This window comes from Magnolia sinica, chromosome 12 (genome assembly GCF_029962835.1).
Source record: "Magnolia sinica isolate HGM2019 chromosome 12, MsV1, whole genome shotgun sequence".
NCBI classification, from domain to species: Eukaryota; Viridiplantae; Streptophyta; class Magnoliopsida; order Magnoliales; family Magnoliaceae; genus Magnolia; species Magnolia sinica.
In genome coordinates, this window is record NC_080584.1 from 13009265 (window position 1) to 13025739 (window position 16475).

At 40.7% G+C, this 16475-nt stretch overlaps 1 protein-coding gene across 50 annotated transcripts in view; it reads left to right on the forward strand.

Moving 5' to 3' along the window:
• The window catches only part of LOC131220940 (probable LRR receptor-like serine/threonine-protein kinase At1g56130), a 149207-nt gene that overhangs the window by 73395 nt on the left and 59337 nt on the right, over window positions 1-16475 (forward strand). For 47 of the 50 annotated variants that reach the window (XM_058215956.1, XM_058215904.1, XM_058215907.1 and 44 more), the window contains 2 exons: window positions 7524-7595; window positions 7680-7745. The exons of 2 other annotated variants lie outside the window; for them this stretch is intronic. In XM_058215956.1, coding sequence (XP_058071939.1) covers window positions 7524-7595; window positions 7680-7745 — 138 coding nt within the window. The remainder of the gene's footprint in view (window positions 1-7523; window positions 7596-7679; window positions 7746-16475) is intronic. One more of the 50 variants, XM_058215906.1, reaches the window with a different exon arrangement.

Sequence of the window (16475 nt, forward strand, 5' to 3'; positions counted from 1 at the left end):
AATAGACCACGTGCTGCTCCTGCTTCAGGCTAAGTTCCTGTAGAAACCTCTCCATCCAAAGCATCTTTTTACATGCCTTTGTAACTGCAATGTACTCGGCCTCTATCGTCGATAATGCTACAACATTCTGTAGCTTGCTCTACCAAGAAACCGCTCCCCCTGCAAACGTGAATATGAACCCCGATGTAGACTTCCTAGAGTTTATGTCGCCTGCCATATCTGTATCTGTGTAGCCCTCTAACACAGGTTTCCCATCACCATAGTATAAGCTCAACCTGGATGAGCCTCTTAGATACCGTAGTATCCATTTCACCACTGCCCAATGCTCTTTGCTAGGATTGACAAGATACCAGCTGACAACACCAACCGCATATGCTATGTTTGGGCATGTATACACCATAACATACATCAAACTTCCTACAACTGACGCGTAGGGTATCTTCTACATCTCATCCACCTCTGTATTCATCTTGGGACACTGCCTGTTGCTAATCTGAAGTGACCATCTAGTGGAGTACTGACCGGCTTCGCTACATTCATATTGAACCGCTTTAGGACTTTCTCAATATACTGCTCTTGTGACAACCAAAGCTTCTTGCTGCTTCTGTCACGGGTTATTTCTATTCCTAGGATCTATTTAACTGGGCCCAAGTCTTTCATTGTAAACGACTTGCCCAATTCTTGTTTCAGCCTGTCGATCTTCTTGATGTCTTTTCCCATGATGAGCATGTCATCAACATATAACAACAGAACTAAAAAATCACCATTTGAGAACTTGCCCGTGAACACACGGTGGTCTGACTCCATTCTGTCATACCTATGCTGCAACATGAACGAGTCGAATTTCTTGTACCATTGCCGTGGAGCGTGTTTCAACCCATACAAGATCTTCCTTAGCCTACACACCTATGCTCCTTACCCTTGACTTCGAACCCCTCTGGTTGGTGCATGTAGATCTTTTTTTCTAGGTCACCATGGAGAAAGGCAGTTTTAACATCTAACTACTCTATCTTTAGATCCATGCTACCCGCCAACCCAAGCAACACCAGTATGGATGTCATCTTCACCACTAGTGAGAATATCTCCTTGAAGTCTATACCTTTCCTCTGACCAAAACCTTTCACCACAAGTCTGGCCTTGAACCTCGTCTATGAATTCTTTTGCTCAACCTTCTTTCTGAACACCTACTTGTTGCTCAAATCTTTCTTGCCCTTAGGCAATTTCACCATGTCATAGGTGTGGTTCTTATGCAAGGATTCCATCTCCTCTTGCATGACTTTCAACCACTCCCCCTTATGCTTGTCGGCTAGGGCCCCAGAATAATCTTCTGGCTCTCCCCTATTAGTCAGCATAATGTACTCATGCACCAAGTACGTCTTGGACGGTTGTCTGTCCCTATATGACCTCCTCACCTGTGGCTCAACAGGTGGATCAAGTGGGAGCTGCTCCCCTGGTCCATCTTCTAAAGGAACTCCCTCGTTCTCTGCACCTTGTTGTACTCCCCCATCTTTAGGCACCATGAGAGAAATAATCGGATCCATTTCCTCTAGCTCACTTGAACTAGACTGGTTCTTCTCTGGCTTACCAATGTCTTCTATACACTGATCTTCAAAGAAAACCACATCTCTGCTCCTGACGAGCTTCCTCTCGGTCAGATCCCATAATCTGTAATCGAACTTTTCATCACCGTACCCCAAGAACACACACTGTCTGATCTTCATATCGAGCTTTGACCTCCCGTCCTTTGATACGTGAATGGATGCCCTACATCTAAACACCCTGAGATGACTGTAAGATGGATCCTGTCCAGTCCACACCTTCTCAGGTACTTCTCCATTCAATGGGGCTGATGAAGACCTATTTATCAAATATACCGCCGTATACATTGCTTCTCTCCAGAACGTCTTGGGCAATCTCGCATGGGATAACATGCATCTGATTCTCTCTACAATGGCGCGATTCATTCGCTCAACTACACCATTATGCTGAGGGGTCTTGCGAACCGTCTGTTTATGCCGTATACCCAGAGACTTGCAGTACTCAAGAAAGTCGCCAATGTATTTACCACCATTGTCAGTGCGGATGCACTTCAATGATCTACCTATCTCTCTCTCGACCATTACATGAAACAATTTAAACACACCAATAACCTCGTCCTTGGATTTTAAAGCATAAACCCAAACCCTCCTAGATGCATCATCTATAAAAGTGACAAAATACAATGCCCCACCCAAGGTTTTTGTCCTCATAGGACCACAAACATCAGAATAAACCAAATCTAATGCATGCACTTTATTAACATGAGAAGCAAATTTAACGAATGAAACTCTATGTTGTTTCCCTGATAAACAATCAAGACAGGTTTTAATAGGTGTATCTGTCACATCTGGAAGGAGCCGCTTCCTCGCTAGTAGGTGAAGCCCTTTTTCACTCATGTGACCTAGACGCCTGTGCCACATGTCAAAAGCTGAATCTTCCGCTACATTCAACCCACCTTTGCACACACTGACACTTGCCTTGTAAAGGGTGCAACACTTCTTTCCTCTAGCTGCGATCAACGAACCCTTGATTAGCTTCTAGCGCCCATCAGCAAACCGGCTTTTACAGCCATCATCCAACCTTCCCGTCGATATCAGGTTGAGGCGAAGGTCTAGGATATGCTTCACATCCCTGAGAACCAATGTGCAGCCCACATTAGTCTTAACACAAATATCACCAAACCCTATGATCTTCGATACGCCAGAATTTTCCATCTTCACGGTCCCATAGTCACCTGACTTGTAGCTTGTGAAGAAGTCCCTACATGGAGTCGCATGAAAAGAAGCTCCCGAGTCTATCACCCAGTCGGTGTCCTGACTCGTAGCCGTGAGACATACATCATGATCTGCTGAAAGAATAACTACAACGTCGCCATCTGAAGCGACCGCAGTGGAATCTGATTCATCTTCCTTCTCCTTTCCTTTTCCTTTCTTATCGTTCTTATTCTTACGACATTCATGCTTATAGTGGCCTTTCTTGCCACAATTCCAGCATTCAACATCCTTCTTGGTGCTCGACTTACCTCTTAATTTATCTCGAGCCTTCTCGCCCTTCCTATTCTTTTCTCTCCCCCGTTCTTGTGTCACAAGGGCCTCTTGCTCAGTAGACCCCTGAGACTTCTTCCTTGTCTCCTCATTGAAGAGACAACTGGTTACCTATTTCATAGATATCTTTTCGTCTGGCGCGGAGTTACTTAGAGACACCACCAATGTCTCCCAACTGTCAGGCAATGAACTAAGCAATAGCAAAGCCTGCAATTCATCATCCAGGACCATCTTCATAGCGGAGAGCTGGTTCACTATATTGCTGACCTCATTCATGTGCTCGGCCACAGAACCACCATCTTTGAACTTGAGATTCACAAGTCGTCTTATCAGGAAAATTTTATTACCGGCTGTCTTCCTCTCATACATCCCTTCTAATTTCAGCCATAGGCTAGCGGCTGAGGTCTCCGTAGACACATGGTGGAACACAGAATCATCCAGCCATTGTCTAATAAACCTCACCGCCTTCCGGTCCATCTTCTTCCAATCATCATCAGACATATCCTTGGATTTTGCTGATATGCCTAAAATTGGAGAATATAGGTCCTTGCAATAAAGCAAGTCCTCCATCTTAGCCTTCCATATGGTCCAGTTAGAACCATTAATGCTGATCATCCTTGATGAGCCACCTTCCATAATTCCAAACCAATCCTACCCGTTCAATGAACTTAGCTCTGATACCACTTTGTTGGGGGCCTTGCACAAAACCTTAGGATCTAGCCCCCCTAAATAAACCAGAATTATGGAATAATAATGCAATGAACTAAATCAAAACATAAACCACACCACACCAAGGATTTTTACGTGGAAAACCCTCAAAGAGGTAAAAACCACGGGACCTCGTTGAGATCAACAATCCACTATAAAGCAGAATGTTACAATCGACCACAAGCACACACCGCGTGGATCAAACCTTCTTCACTCACGCAGGAGTGGATAAACAATAAGAGAAACAAAGAAGACGCAGATATCTCACCGATTACGAGGACGTGGAAGCGCTGAGATATGGTAGATCACCTCTACGAGCATAGCCTCCCTTCCACAAGCTTCATCTCTCTCTTTTTCTCTTTCTATCTCTCTCACCTTGGATAACCCTAAGCCCTTTAGCAAACCCTTGCAAAGCTTTAGGAAACCCTAGAATACCCTGGAATGCACCTCAATCCCACATACACCCCTTTATATAAGAATAGAAAGAGGTAGAATCAAAATAGGAAACAAAATCTGTAAAGTCTGCGTTTCCACAATCGCATCTGAGGAACTCTTTGATAATATCGACGGTCTCTCGATGACAGCCGTCGATATCTTCTAAAGTCCTTCGATGATATCGAAACGGGACCAAAACTGTCTAGCAACTAGGGGTGAAAATTTCGACAATTATCGATATCATCGAGCCACTCTCGATGACAACCTCGATATCGACAGGACCAAAAAACTGTCCAGCGACCAGCGGTGAAAAATCCAACAATAATCGAGGATATCAAAACTGCTTCGATTTCATCGAATCCAACAATGAGGAGAAAATCCCCATCATTTACAACCATCTTGATCTAGTTCTAGCCCGAGAATCCATCCATGAATAAGAAGATCTTGTGCCCTACGGTGTTGTCAACCAGCGTGTTGATATGTGGTAGGGGGAAGTTATCTTTAGGACTGGCTTTGTTGAGGTCTCGGAAGTCGATGCACATTCGAACCTTGCCATCCTTCTTTGGTACTGGCACAATGTTGGCGAGCCATTCAGGGTACTTGGAGTCTACATAAAATCCCGCATTGTATTATTTGATGACTTCTTCTTAGACCTTAAGAGCCCATTGTGGCTTCATTTTTCTTAGCCTTTATTTAATTGGCTTCATTTTAGGCTTAGTCAACAAGTAATGCACTACAAGTTCTTTATCGAGTCCAAGCATGTCTTCATATGGGAACAAGATGTTGGACAACCTCAGAGTCAGGAAGTCTACCATATTCTACTTGTATTATGGAGATAACAATTTTTCGACATGCACTTCTCGAGGAACCTCAAGAGTCCTCAAGTTTATAATCTTGAAGTCGTCTACCATAACATAAGCCTTGGTTTCAAACTTTTTAAGGAGATCATCTAGCTCGGAAGTTGTGTCATCATCTTCCCCATCCTGGACTATGTCTAGATCCATCAGTTGAAAGCCTAACTTGATGTTGAAATCATATGTATCAACCATGAATTCATGTGGCTCCATAGACGAACTAGGCAGATTATTGCTTGCAGGTTTTGAAAGATTCATTGATGTTTTGATGTTTTGTAAAGCTGAAATATTTGATGTTTTTGGATTTTGAAAGTTATATATATATATATACACACATATATATTGAAATTTTAGCTATAAGGGATTCAGAATAGGTCGGCATTGCAAACCAAGATTAAGGCTGACTTAGCTTTGGATCCCAAATGCTACTTAAATTGGCATTTTTTAAGCACTGATGCCCTTAGATGGCTCATCGGTTGATTCAATTGTCAGGGGGTCTGAAGTCCAGTTAAGACCCCCAACCCTTTTAACTAAAGTTGATGAGATGGGTGGAGGATCATGGACTGGACTGATGACCATTTCCTTCGCTTGGTCGGGGTCAGGATCAGGGTCAAAGTTGTACTTTGTCCCTCCCAGGTCACTTACCACGCATTGGAGTTCTTCTAACTCCTCGGCTGGTTGTGACACTTTGATATCAAACAAATCTAGGACTGGTCATTTCCTTTTCATGGTCCAATGGATGGACTCCTTTTGCTTATGGTTGGATGTATGATATAATTGCCCTTGGCGGTGGGCTGCTAATGTGGGCGTGTTGCATCCCTGGTTGGAAGGCTAAGCAAGCAAATCATGCCCTTGGATGGCGGGAGTGGGCAGGTTGTGCTCCTAGTTGTTTACGGGTGAGATGGGGAAGTTGTCTTCTTGATTGATTGAGGTGGGTAGGTTGTGCCCCTGATTGATTATGACTGAGATGAGGAGGTTGCCCCCTTGACTGTCTGGAATGGGCAGGTTGTGCCTCCTAGTTGACTATGACTAAGATGGGGAGGTTGTCCCCACCAAGACCTAGGTAGTGACGAATGGTCAAGCCCATGGAGCCCACCATGATCTATATGTTTTATCAACACCTTCTATTTATTTTGAAAGATCATTTTAAGGTGTGATCCCAAAAAGGAGGTACATTGAAGGATCAAGTGGACCAACCACATGAAGTTGTGGGGATTGAACTCTCAACGTTAAAAACTTTCTAAGGCCTAGGGTGATGTTTATTTTCCATCCAACTTGTTCATAAGTTCATATAGACCTGTATGAACAGAAAACATAAATATCGAATTGATCCAAAACTTCTGTGGCCTGTAAGAGTTCTCAACGGTAGGCTATAAATCCCTGTGGTGTGGTCCAATTGAGGATTTGATCTATCTCCTTTTTTTTTTTAGCTCATGCAGTAAATTAATATGTCAAAACAAATGGACGACACAAATAAAACATATATATCACGGTGGGGCCCACAAAGCCCTCTGACATGACTGACCATCTCTAGCGAGGTCCTAGTTGGGTAGTACCCAACCTGCACCCGTGCTGCAGGCAGTTCCCTCCCAAAAATCTCGTCAAACAATTGTGAGAGGGATGCAGACCAATTTTTTATGGGGCCCACCATGAAATCCACTGCCCACAACCAAAAAATCAAGCTTACTGATTTAGATGGACCATATCAAAGAAAGTAGCTGGGAGAAAGGCGTTCACCATTGATTTCTTAGGAAGCCTACCATGATTATTATGTGAAATTCACTCAAACCATTAAATGTCAAAATTACATTTAAAGCTTGGGGCCCAAAAGTCATGACAATATATAATTTAGGTGGACCATATTGTGGGAAGTAGTTTGGAGGGTGAGCATTTCTTTATACACTATTTCCAATCATATGATCCACCTAAATCAGGAATGGGATTGGCTTTTGAGTAATTGAATTGGTTTTTAGAAACATATCTAGTTAGGACGATTTTTGGTAGTTTTCATTATTCTCTGCACTATCTTTAATTTGTTCTCCTAATTCCATATAAGAGTAAATTAGACTTTTTACTCACCATTGGTACTGTCACAAGAATGCTTTGTTAAGTATGAAAAGTCAAAGGATGTTATTGGAATGTCATTAACTTGAATTTTTGGATAAAATTTAGTTTTTACTTTCAACTTTTTGGGGAAGGCTTCAACTTAATTTTCAGGCTTTTGAACTATGTCATGGATATGAATTTTGGTAGCACTACTCGCCATTTGTTGCTTTGCACACTCGTGCTCACGTCTTGTGCCTCACCACACTATAATCTGGTCCATTCATCTAGCAGGCCATACAAAGGACCTGTCACATGCCTTTGATCTCTAAATCTCCTTCTTAGCAATTCCATCTCACTTTTGTTTTTGTTTACCATATTAAGTTGTTTACTTTTGTAGGGATTTGAGCTTCAACAATTTAAGTGGCCCAATTCCACCGTCGCTGTTCAATATAAGTTCACTTGTTAACTTGTAAGAATCAAACAATCTTTCCTCAATAAAATGTTCTTTACATAAGTCTCTTTGATGTATGTATTTCATCATCACAATTTTCAGGTTTCTTGGAAACAACAGCTTATCCGGTACACTGCCGTTCCAAAAAAGCAATACACTTCTTAATATGTATGTTCATCTAACTCATTTGTACTTAGCTTATAGCCTTTGGCATGTTTGGATATAGTATTGAGTTGAATTCCAATCCCTAACTCTAATAGTAAAAGAGAGAAGAGAGAATAGAAGAATAAAACTAAGGTTAAAGAAAAGCCTAACCCTAGTACCATGCAAAGGGGAGAAGAATTTTGGGGGGAAATGTTGTGTTCGGGAGCAAATGACTCCCCAACACTTATTTTATGAAAAGAGTATCTACAAAAGGTATGGTATTGTGGGAGCATTGAAGTGTGTGAGTAATGGTCACATGCAACTAGTTGTACACCCAAATAGTTTGCATGTGAGGCCCACCATGGTGTTTATACAATATCTTGGCCCTCCATTAAACTTTTTCCATCATGAAAATTAGATGCCCTAAAAATCAGGTTGATCTAACTATATAGGGGAGGTACACCATAGAAAACTATGAAACAATGTATAAAAATTTCACATTCACGTGGAACATCCCATTTTCATGATTAGATCGTCCTGATTTTTGCGGCTTCCTATTCTTATGGTGGGACAACCTTTTTGGACAGACGAGATGTCACAAAAACATCATGGTGACCTCCCACAAGTCAACTAGTTTTTTTTTTCCAGAAAGACTTGCCATTTCATTCAACATTCAAAATGTTCCAAAATATACATTCAGACTTCCTTAGGAGAAAAAAGACTTAGGGGAAGTTTATCCTAAGGAACTCAATGAAAAGAACAACCAGAAAAAAGACAGGGGCCAATAGGTCATTAAGGCACCCTAAGCGCTCCCAGCTCACCTCGTCTAGGAAGAGGAGCCCTCTAAGGTGGGGAGGGAGGTCAGCGATACGGATACAGAAAAAGGGGGATTGGCAATCGCTGCCCAGGCGTGCTAAAGCATTAGCTGGGGCGTTTCCTTCCCAGAATATATGTTTAAACTCACCCTGCCCTCTGAGCCGTAGTCTTTGTATCTTAGTGAGCCAGTATTTCCATTTCCACCCTATATTTGCGCCATCATTCATGACTTTAACCGCAAGGAGAGAATTTGATTCAACCACCACTTTGGAGTAATCCAGGGAGAAACAGTGATAGATCTCTCTCTCTCTCTCTCTCTCTGTCTATATATATATATATATATGTGTGTGTGTGTGTGTGTGTGTGTGTGTGTGTGTGTGTGTGTATCCAGTTGATCTTTTGGTATGTGCACAATCCTTTTTTGGGTGAGAAGAATCAGTTCCACAAATTAAAGAGGTCTCATTTCCTAGCCTAGCAAAAACTGTCAATTTTCCCAATTTAATATGTGATCCTGTTGGCATACTCAACAAGTATCAACTTGGGTGTAACAACAAACATGGCCTAATAAAGGGAAATAACCAAATGAAACTAAAAGGGTGTTTAGGGGTATGTTCCTTGAAAACATTATATTCATTGCCTTAATCACAATTAGAGATATATAATTATAACCGCGTATAAAATTAGAAAACAAACCTGCACTTACGCATTCCATTAATTTGTTTGTCGATTGAATCGACAAGACTTGACGCATCATCGATCGAATCAATAACATCCAACAAACAATCTAGAATTTCAGAGTTAATTCAAGGTTTTCTCGATTCGATCAACAAACCCTTTGATCGAATTGAAAGCTCTATTCTAGCATAGATTAAAGACACTCAATCAACAATCTCCACTGTGGCTTTAATCGTCAAGCTCCACTGCTCCAAGCTTGTATTACCATCTCTACTCATCTTCATAGTAATGCCATCATTACTTCTCGTGCACACTCCATCTTCATTTCTTCTTCGTCAAGCCCAAAGAAATCGAGAAAAACTTGAACTTCTCTACAAGAACAACCTTCGCATGCAGTTCGCCAAATTCTCATTAGTGTGAATCTTCTCAAGAGTATTGCCATCGTCCTCAAGCATCCGTTAGATAAAATGATAACATATATTAATATGTTTAGTATAGAAATGATGCACCGAGTTTTTTACTAAATTGACAGTGCCCTCGCTATCACAATGCACACTCATAGCTTCCTTGAATGCTTCCGTTACTACAATATATTCAGCTTCAGTTGGGAAAATTACAACTACAGACTGAAGCTTCAACATCTAAATGATATATCCACCCACTGATACAAACGAGTAATCAAAAGTTAATATTTTATTATCCACATTCCCTGCATAATCTGCATTCACATAACTTATAAGTTCCTCCTCATATTTTTCGAATGTCAAGACATAGTCTGTCGTACCTCGTATGTACCTAAATAATCATTTCACTGCTTCCTAATCTTACTCATCGGCGTTTGATATATATCTACTCACAATACATACCACATGTGAAATATCTGGTCTTATACAGATCTTGACATATATAAGATTGCCTAACATAGGATATAGCTCCAAAGAAAGCCGAAAATGAGTAGCATGAGATGTGTTAATTGGTTTAGCCTTTTCCAGTTTAAACTTGACTAAGAACTTCTTAAGACACTTCTCTTGAGATAACCATAGCATGCCCCTTTTCCTTCCTATGTGTATATCGATGTAGAGAATCCTCTTTGCAGCCCACAGACCTTTCATCTTAAATGTCTTGGATAATTGAGCCTTCAATATATTGATTTCAGACATGTTATTGCTAACAATAAGCATATTATCAACAAACAATACCAGACCAATGAATTTCCTATCACTCAGTTCTTTAAAGTAGACACAATGATCGAATCCGCCTATGATAAATCATTAACTCAATATGAAAGAATCAAACTTCTTGTACAACTTCTTAGGAGATTGTTTAAGGCCGTACAACGACCTCTTTAACCTACAAACATATTCTCATTTTCCTGCACCTCGAATCATTAAGGTTGTTTTATGTAGACCTGCTCTTCTAGTTCCTCAAGTAGAAACGCAATCTTCATATCTAACAGTTCTAGTTATAGATTGTATTGGGCAATCAAAACTAATATAAATATGATAGATACTTATCTTACTACATGCGAAAATATCTCATTGAAGTCGTCACCCTCCTTTCGAGTATAACCCTTTGCTACCAATCTGGCCTTGTACCTATACAGTTTCTTTCAGAAAATCAATTTATAACCATATAACCAATTGCTTTCCTCTCAATGGGCAGCTCTACCAACTCTCACGTTTCATTCTTGTATATAGAGTTCATTTAAGCATGCATCACTATTATTCACTTCTCTCCATCTCTTTCTTCTAAACTTTTCTGAAAAGTATATGGATCCCCCTCATCTATAATGAGAGTAAATACAATATTTGAGTTATCAATATATCTCAATGGTACTTTAGGATTCCTTGGTAGATTTCTCCTCACAGGTGGTGCAACTACATCTTCCTATATATCTATCTACAACTCGGGTTCTTTAAGTGCATCACATTTGTATATGTCAATATCGATAATTGATTTTTCCGTTTTCTTATGATCATCCTTTCAAACTAAGGAACCTTCATTAAATTTGATGTCCCGACTAAATATGATTTTTGATGAAACCCAATCATACAATCTATATCTTTTCACTCCATCACCATAGCCGACGAAAGTACACTTCTTAGCCATTTAATCCAGATTATCTCTATCAAATGACGGTATATGAGGGTATATATGCATCACAATCAAGGATGAATAGCCTCAAGTAATCAATTACTTAACCACTTCATACTTCTTCTGGAATTTTATAATCAATAAGTGTATATCGGGATCGATTTATTAAATAGTAAGCCGTTGAGATGACCTCGGCCCATAGCTCGTTGTCCAATTTAGAATTACTCAAACATACTCAGGGCCATTTCCAAAAGTGTCTAGTTCATACATTTAGGTACACCATTTTGTTCTGGTGTATGCCTCACTATGTTGTGTCTCAATATCCCCTCGCTCTTACAATATGGATTAAATTCCTCAGAAGTAAATTCTCCATCATTATATATCCTTAGAATTTTTACCTTTTACCCTCTCTACTTTTCAACCATTATTTTTTATGTCTTGAAAGTGACGAAAACACTGGATTTATGTCTCATAATGTAAACCAAGAACTTTCTAGAGAAATCATTAATGAATGTAACAAAGTATGATGACCCTCCAAAAGCAACGGGCGAAGGTGCCCACACATCCAAATGCAAACAATCTAATTGACATTTACTAACATATTTTTCAATTTTAAAACTTAAAGTTGATTGTTTCCCATTTTCGCAATGCTTATATATATCTAAATGAAAACATTTAAAACCAAGACTTAAACCACGATAAAAAAGTACATTCATACCACGCTAGCTCATGTTGCCTAGCGCGCATGCCACAAACATGCCAACATGGACTCCGCTATAGACGTTGTAACTCCACCCGATATATATAGTATTCATGATCAACCTATAAAAAATTTCACTCCTATGTGCCTTCATAACTGTGAGTACCCCTTTTGAAACCTCTATGACACCTTCATAATTGGTAAACTTGCACTCGAGTGCATCTAGAGCTCCCAGAGAGATTAGACTCTTTTTTAAATTCATAACGTGTCTCACATCGGTCATAGTACACTCCACCCCATCAAACATTCTAATGCGAACTGAACCAATTCCTACCAACTTACAGGCATGATCACTACTCAGAAGAACAAGCCACCATCATACTCGCTATATGTGGTGAACTAACTCCAATGAAGACACATATGGTATGATGCCCCTATATCTAAAATCCACTTATGATAGACCGATATTGGACATTGACAACACGTCACAACCACCTGATCCTTCACCAGATTCCATCGAAATGGCCTCCTTCGGTGAATCAGCCGATTTTTCCTCCTTTTGGGTTTCGGGATATGTACAATCATTTTTCGTATGTCTCATCCTCTGACATTTTAACACTTCAACTTTTCTTTGCCTTTTGACTTGTACCTATATCATAATTTCCCCTTCTCTAACTCAAATGATCTCCCTTGAGTAAACAGTGCACCTGTAGAAGTACTTTCGCCTTCGTTATTCCTTCTTAACTGCTTTGATTGAAGGACTGAGATAACGGTCTCGACGGCTAAGGTATTCCTACCATATTGTATAGTATCCACCAAATACTCATATGACTCTAGAAAGATGTCAACAAAATTAAGGCTTTATATTCTTCATCAATGTTCACCTCCACACTTATCGATTTGTAAACCAGTTTGTTGAATGCATTAATGTGCTCAGAGAGATCAGATCTTTTAGCCATTTTCAGAGTATAAAAATGTCTCTTTAGATATAGACAATTAGTGATCAATTTCATTATATAAATGATCTCCAACTTCACCCATAATCCTGTGATAGTCGTTTCATCAATGACATTGTAAAGGACTTCATCGGCCAAGCACAATTGGATTGTGTTAATCACTCTTTGACCCAGTTCATGCTAATCCTCTTCCTTCATTGATTCACGATGTTTTACTTTTCCAAGAAGTGAGTATTACCGCCCTTGCTAAATTAGGAAGGCTTGGATCTTCAACCTCCATAGTTCAAAATTGATTTTACCCATGAACTTCTTTGTCTTTAATTTTACATTTGATCCCCTCGATGTCATGTTCTTAGATTCAATATGATAATCCAACCTACACTTTGATACCACTTGTTGGGCGCGGAAGCAACCTTAGAAATGAATTAAAGACGTAATAGAGAAAGGAAAAATCAAGCAAATACAGAGAACACATGAATTTTACATGGAAAACCCTTATAGAAAAACCACGACAGAAAGTGATAAACAATCCACTATAATCGGAAAGTTACAAGAGATGGAATAACTTACAGATGGAACCCACGTCTCTACAAACAAACCCCCTTCAAAACCATAAAAAATGTTCTGCTCATTTCCCTAATCACAATTAAAGATACATATTTATACCCCATATAAAATTAGGAAACAAAATCCTTACACATTCCAACAATATGTCTATCAATTAAATCGACAAGACTCGATGCATCATTGATCGAATCAACAAGACCGTTGATCGAATCGATAACGTCAAAAATGTCCAATGAGCAATCTAGAATTTCTGAGTTAATTCAAGGTTTTTTCGATTCGATCAACATATCCTTTGATTAAATCGAAAGCTTTGTTTTAGAATACATTAAATGCACTCAATCAATAATTTGATAATATATTTATTAGCCAAAGAGTAATAAAATCACATAAGGACTTATCCCTCAAGTTTGTTTGATCCACCCTTAATATCCACCATCTATATATCATGTAGAGCTGACATTTGATATAAATGTTCATTATGTTGGGCCCACCTTGGCCCTATCTTCAATGTGAACCATCCATCATGAAGGGCCTACCAATAATGTGGACCATCCACCATGTGAGGTCCACATTTGATGTGGGATATCCATCATGTGGGCCCCACCTTAGACATGGACATTCCATCATGTTAGACATTGTATGTGGGCCATCCATCATGAGGGGCTTGGATGTGGCCCATTCATCATTAAGGGCTGAACTTCTATGTAGATTGTTCCTCATGTAGGGCCCATCTTAATATGGGTTATCCATCATGTGGGGCCTACCTTTAATATCCACCGCCCATCATATGGATCCCACTTTTGATGTGGATAGTCCCTCATGTAGACCCACCTTCATTGTTGGTCACCCACTATGCAAGCACCTTGGGTGCGGGCTGTTACGCCCCAAACTTGGAAACCGGGCTCACAAAATTTTCGATCGCCGAATCCGGAGCCGACAGCCTCCGTAGAACCCCATTCTTGGCTCCTGGCGCCCATTCGCCAGGTTCTGATCCTGGGATGCTACGAGGAGGATTTCCAATGTCAATTTGATTCGTAATAAGCATAACCAAAGGCATAACCCACAAACAACAACCAAAAACTCCATCACATTTCCACTATGATAAAAAATTTTACAAGTACAATGAGCATAAAGGGAAATACAATGATAATGAACAAAAAGCTCCAAGATGATCTGCAAAGCGTTCTTGCCTCAGCGCTGCTACGCTCCAACGTCACCTACACGCAACGGTCGTGCATCAGCTTATGGAAAGCTTAGAGGGTGGTGTAAGTGTGTGCGCAAGGTAGTAATGTAATTATGCAGTATCAGAGTAATGCGGAATATGCTGATGACCATGAATACCATTAGTTATACCAAGGCTATGCGATGCAAGACATGATTAATGTCGGCCATACCAAAGCCATGCGATGCGAGATGTAAGTCAAGCATATGAATCCTCATCTAAATCCACATATCAATACAGCTCAAATCTGGAATATCACTAGGGTCTAGTACACTCCAAACCAGATTGTCGCCCCACCAGGCGTAATAAGGCGAGTGGAAGAGACCTCACTATCTGCTTGCCAATATCGAGCTCGGCTCGTCGATAGCTGACCCATTCCTCGAGCTGGTCAAACTCAGCCTAGCTTTGCCCCCTCCTCTCGGGTGGGTAAGGCCGCACCCCCTTCCAACCGACCACGACATAGTGGAAAGCGTAGCCTGATGGTAATCGGCACTCGGCGCTCATGCACCCACTCGGTCTAGACGTTGGAGCAACCTCTTGGTATCATAAGGGTTTAGGGACTTTCACCCAGGGATATCTATAGCACCTCATGTATAACAAGATTTTCGGTATCCAATCCTGCAAACCACGATATGCCTGTGGTGGCTATGGCCCTAATATTGCTAGGGCGTATAGTATACATGTCACATAATGCGAGATGCATGAATCACGCAATCCAGTCATACAGTAATCATGCGCGTACTACGCGCTCATGTAAGATTCTCCCTCTACCAGGGAGTCCCATAACAATTTGCCCAATGGCATGCGCTATGATCAATCACTCGTCTCATCACAAACATGTATATGATGCGTATGGGCATGTATTATGATGACATGTTGTTATGTACTCATAATCAGAATCGAAAATCAGAAATCGATAATTGAAATCCGTAATCGGAATCGGTCAATCACATACGGTGAGTGGGGCCCACTTATTTGGGTTAACCCACGAAGAAAATGGGCCCAACAAGGCCTAAGAAAATGTCACAATGAGGACATCTAACCATCATTGCCCATCAATGTGAACGTCAAACCAACATTGCTCCCACATACAGCTAAACATATAGTGGGCCTATAGCCTCACGTACAATCACAATGGGCCTCTTTTATGTCACATAGGCCTCGTCATATGGACCAACATACATCACATGGGGCCTCGAATACAAAACAGGTGGGCCTCGCACCTGGGTCTCAAATACATCATATGGGCCTCATCGCACGGGCCTCAAAATTAGGCCTCGTATATCAAGTGGGCCTCATGTATATCAAATTGGGCCGCACCCATGGGCCTCATGTACATCAAATCGAGCTGCACCAACAACCACATGTATATTAAGTTGGGCCCACTTTTATGTATATTTGAGATCCGACCTATTCATAAGTTAACATAGAGATAAATGAAGTGAAAACAATATCAGCTTAATTGGGAACTACCCTGGCCCTTAGAAGTTCGAACGGTGGATGTCACGGTCTACTATTTAAATGGTGGTGTCCACCTGAACTTTAGATCTGATTTACTCATTTTTCCATGCCACAAAATGATCTCATAAATGGTTGGACGGTATGGATGTAACACATGCATCATGGTGGGTCCCATTGGCATGGGTGAAACAGGTGAGACCCACATAATTCGCTGCCGTGTACAGCAGCTGGTGGTACGTCAACAGGGCAGCTGTACAGCTGTC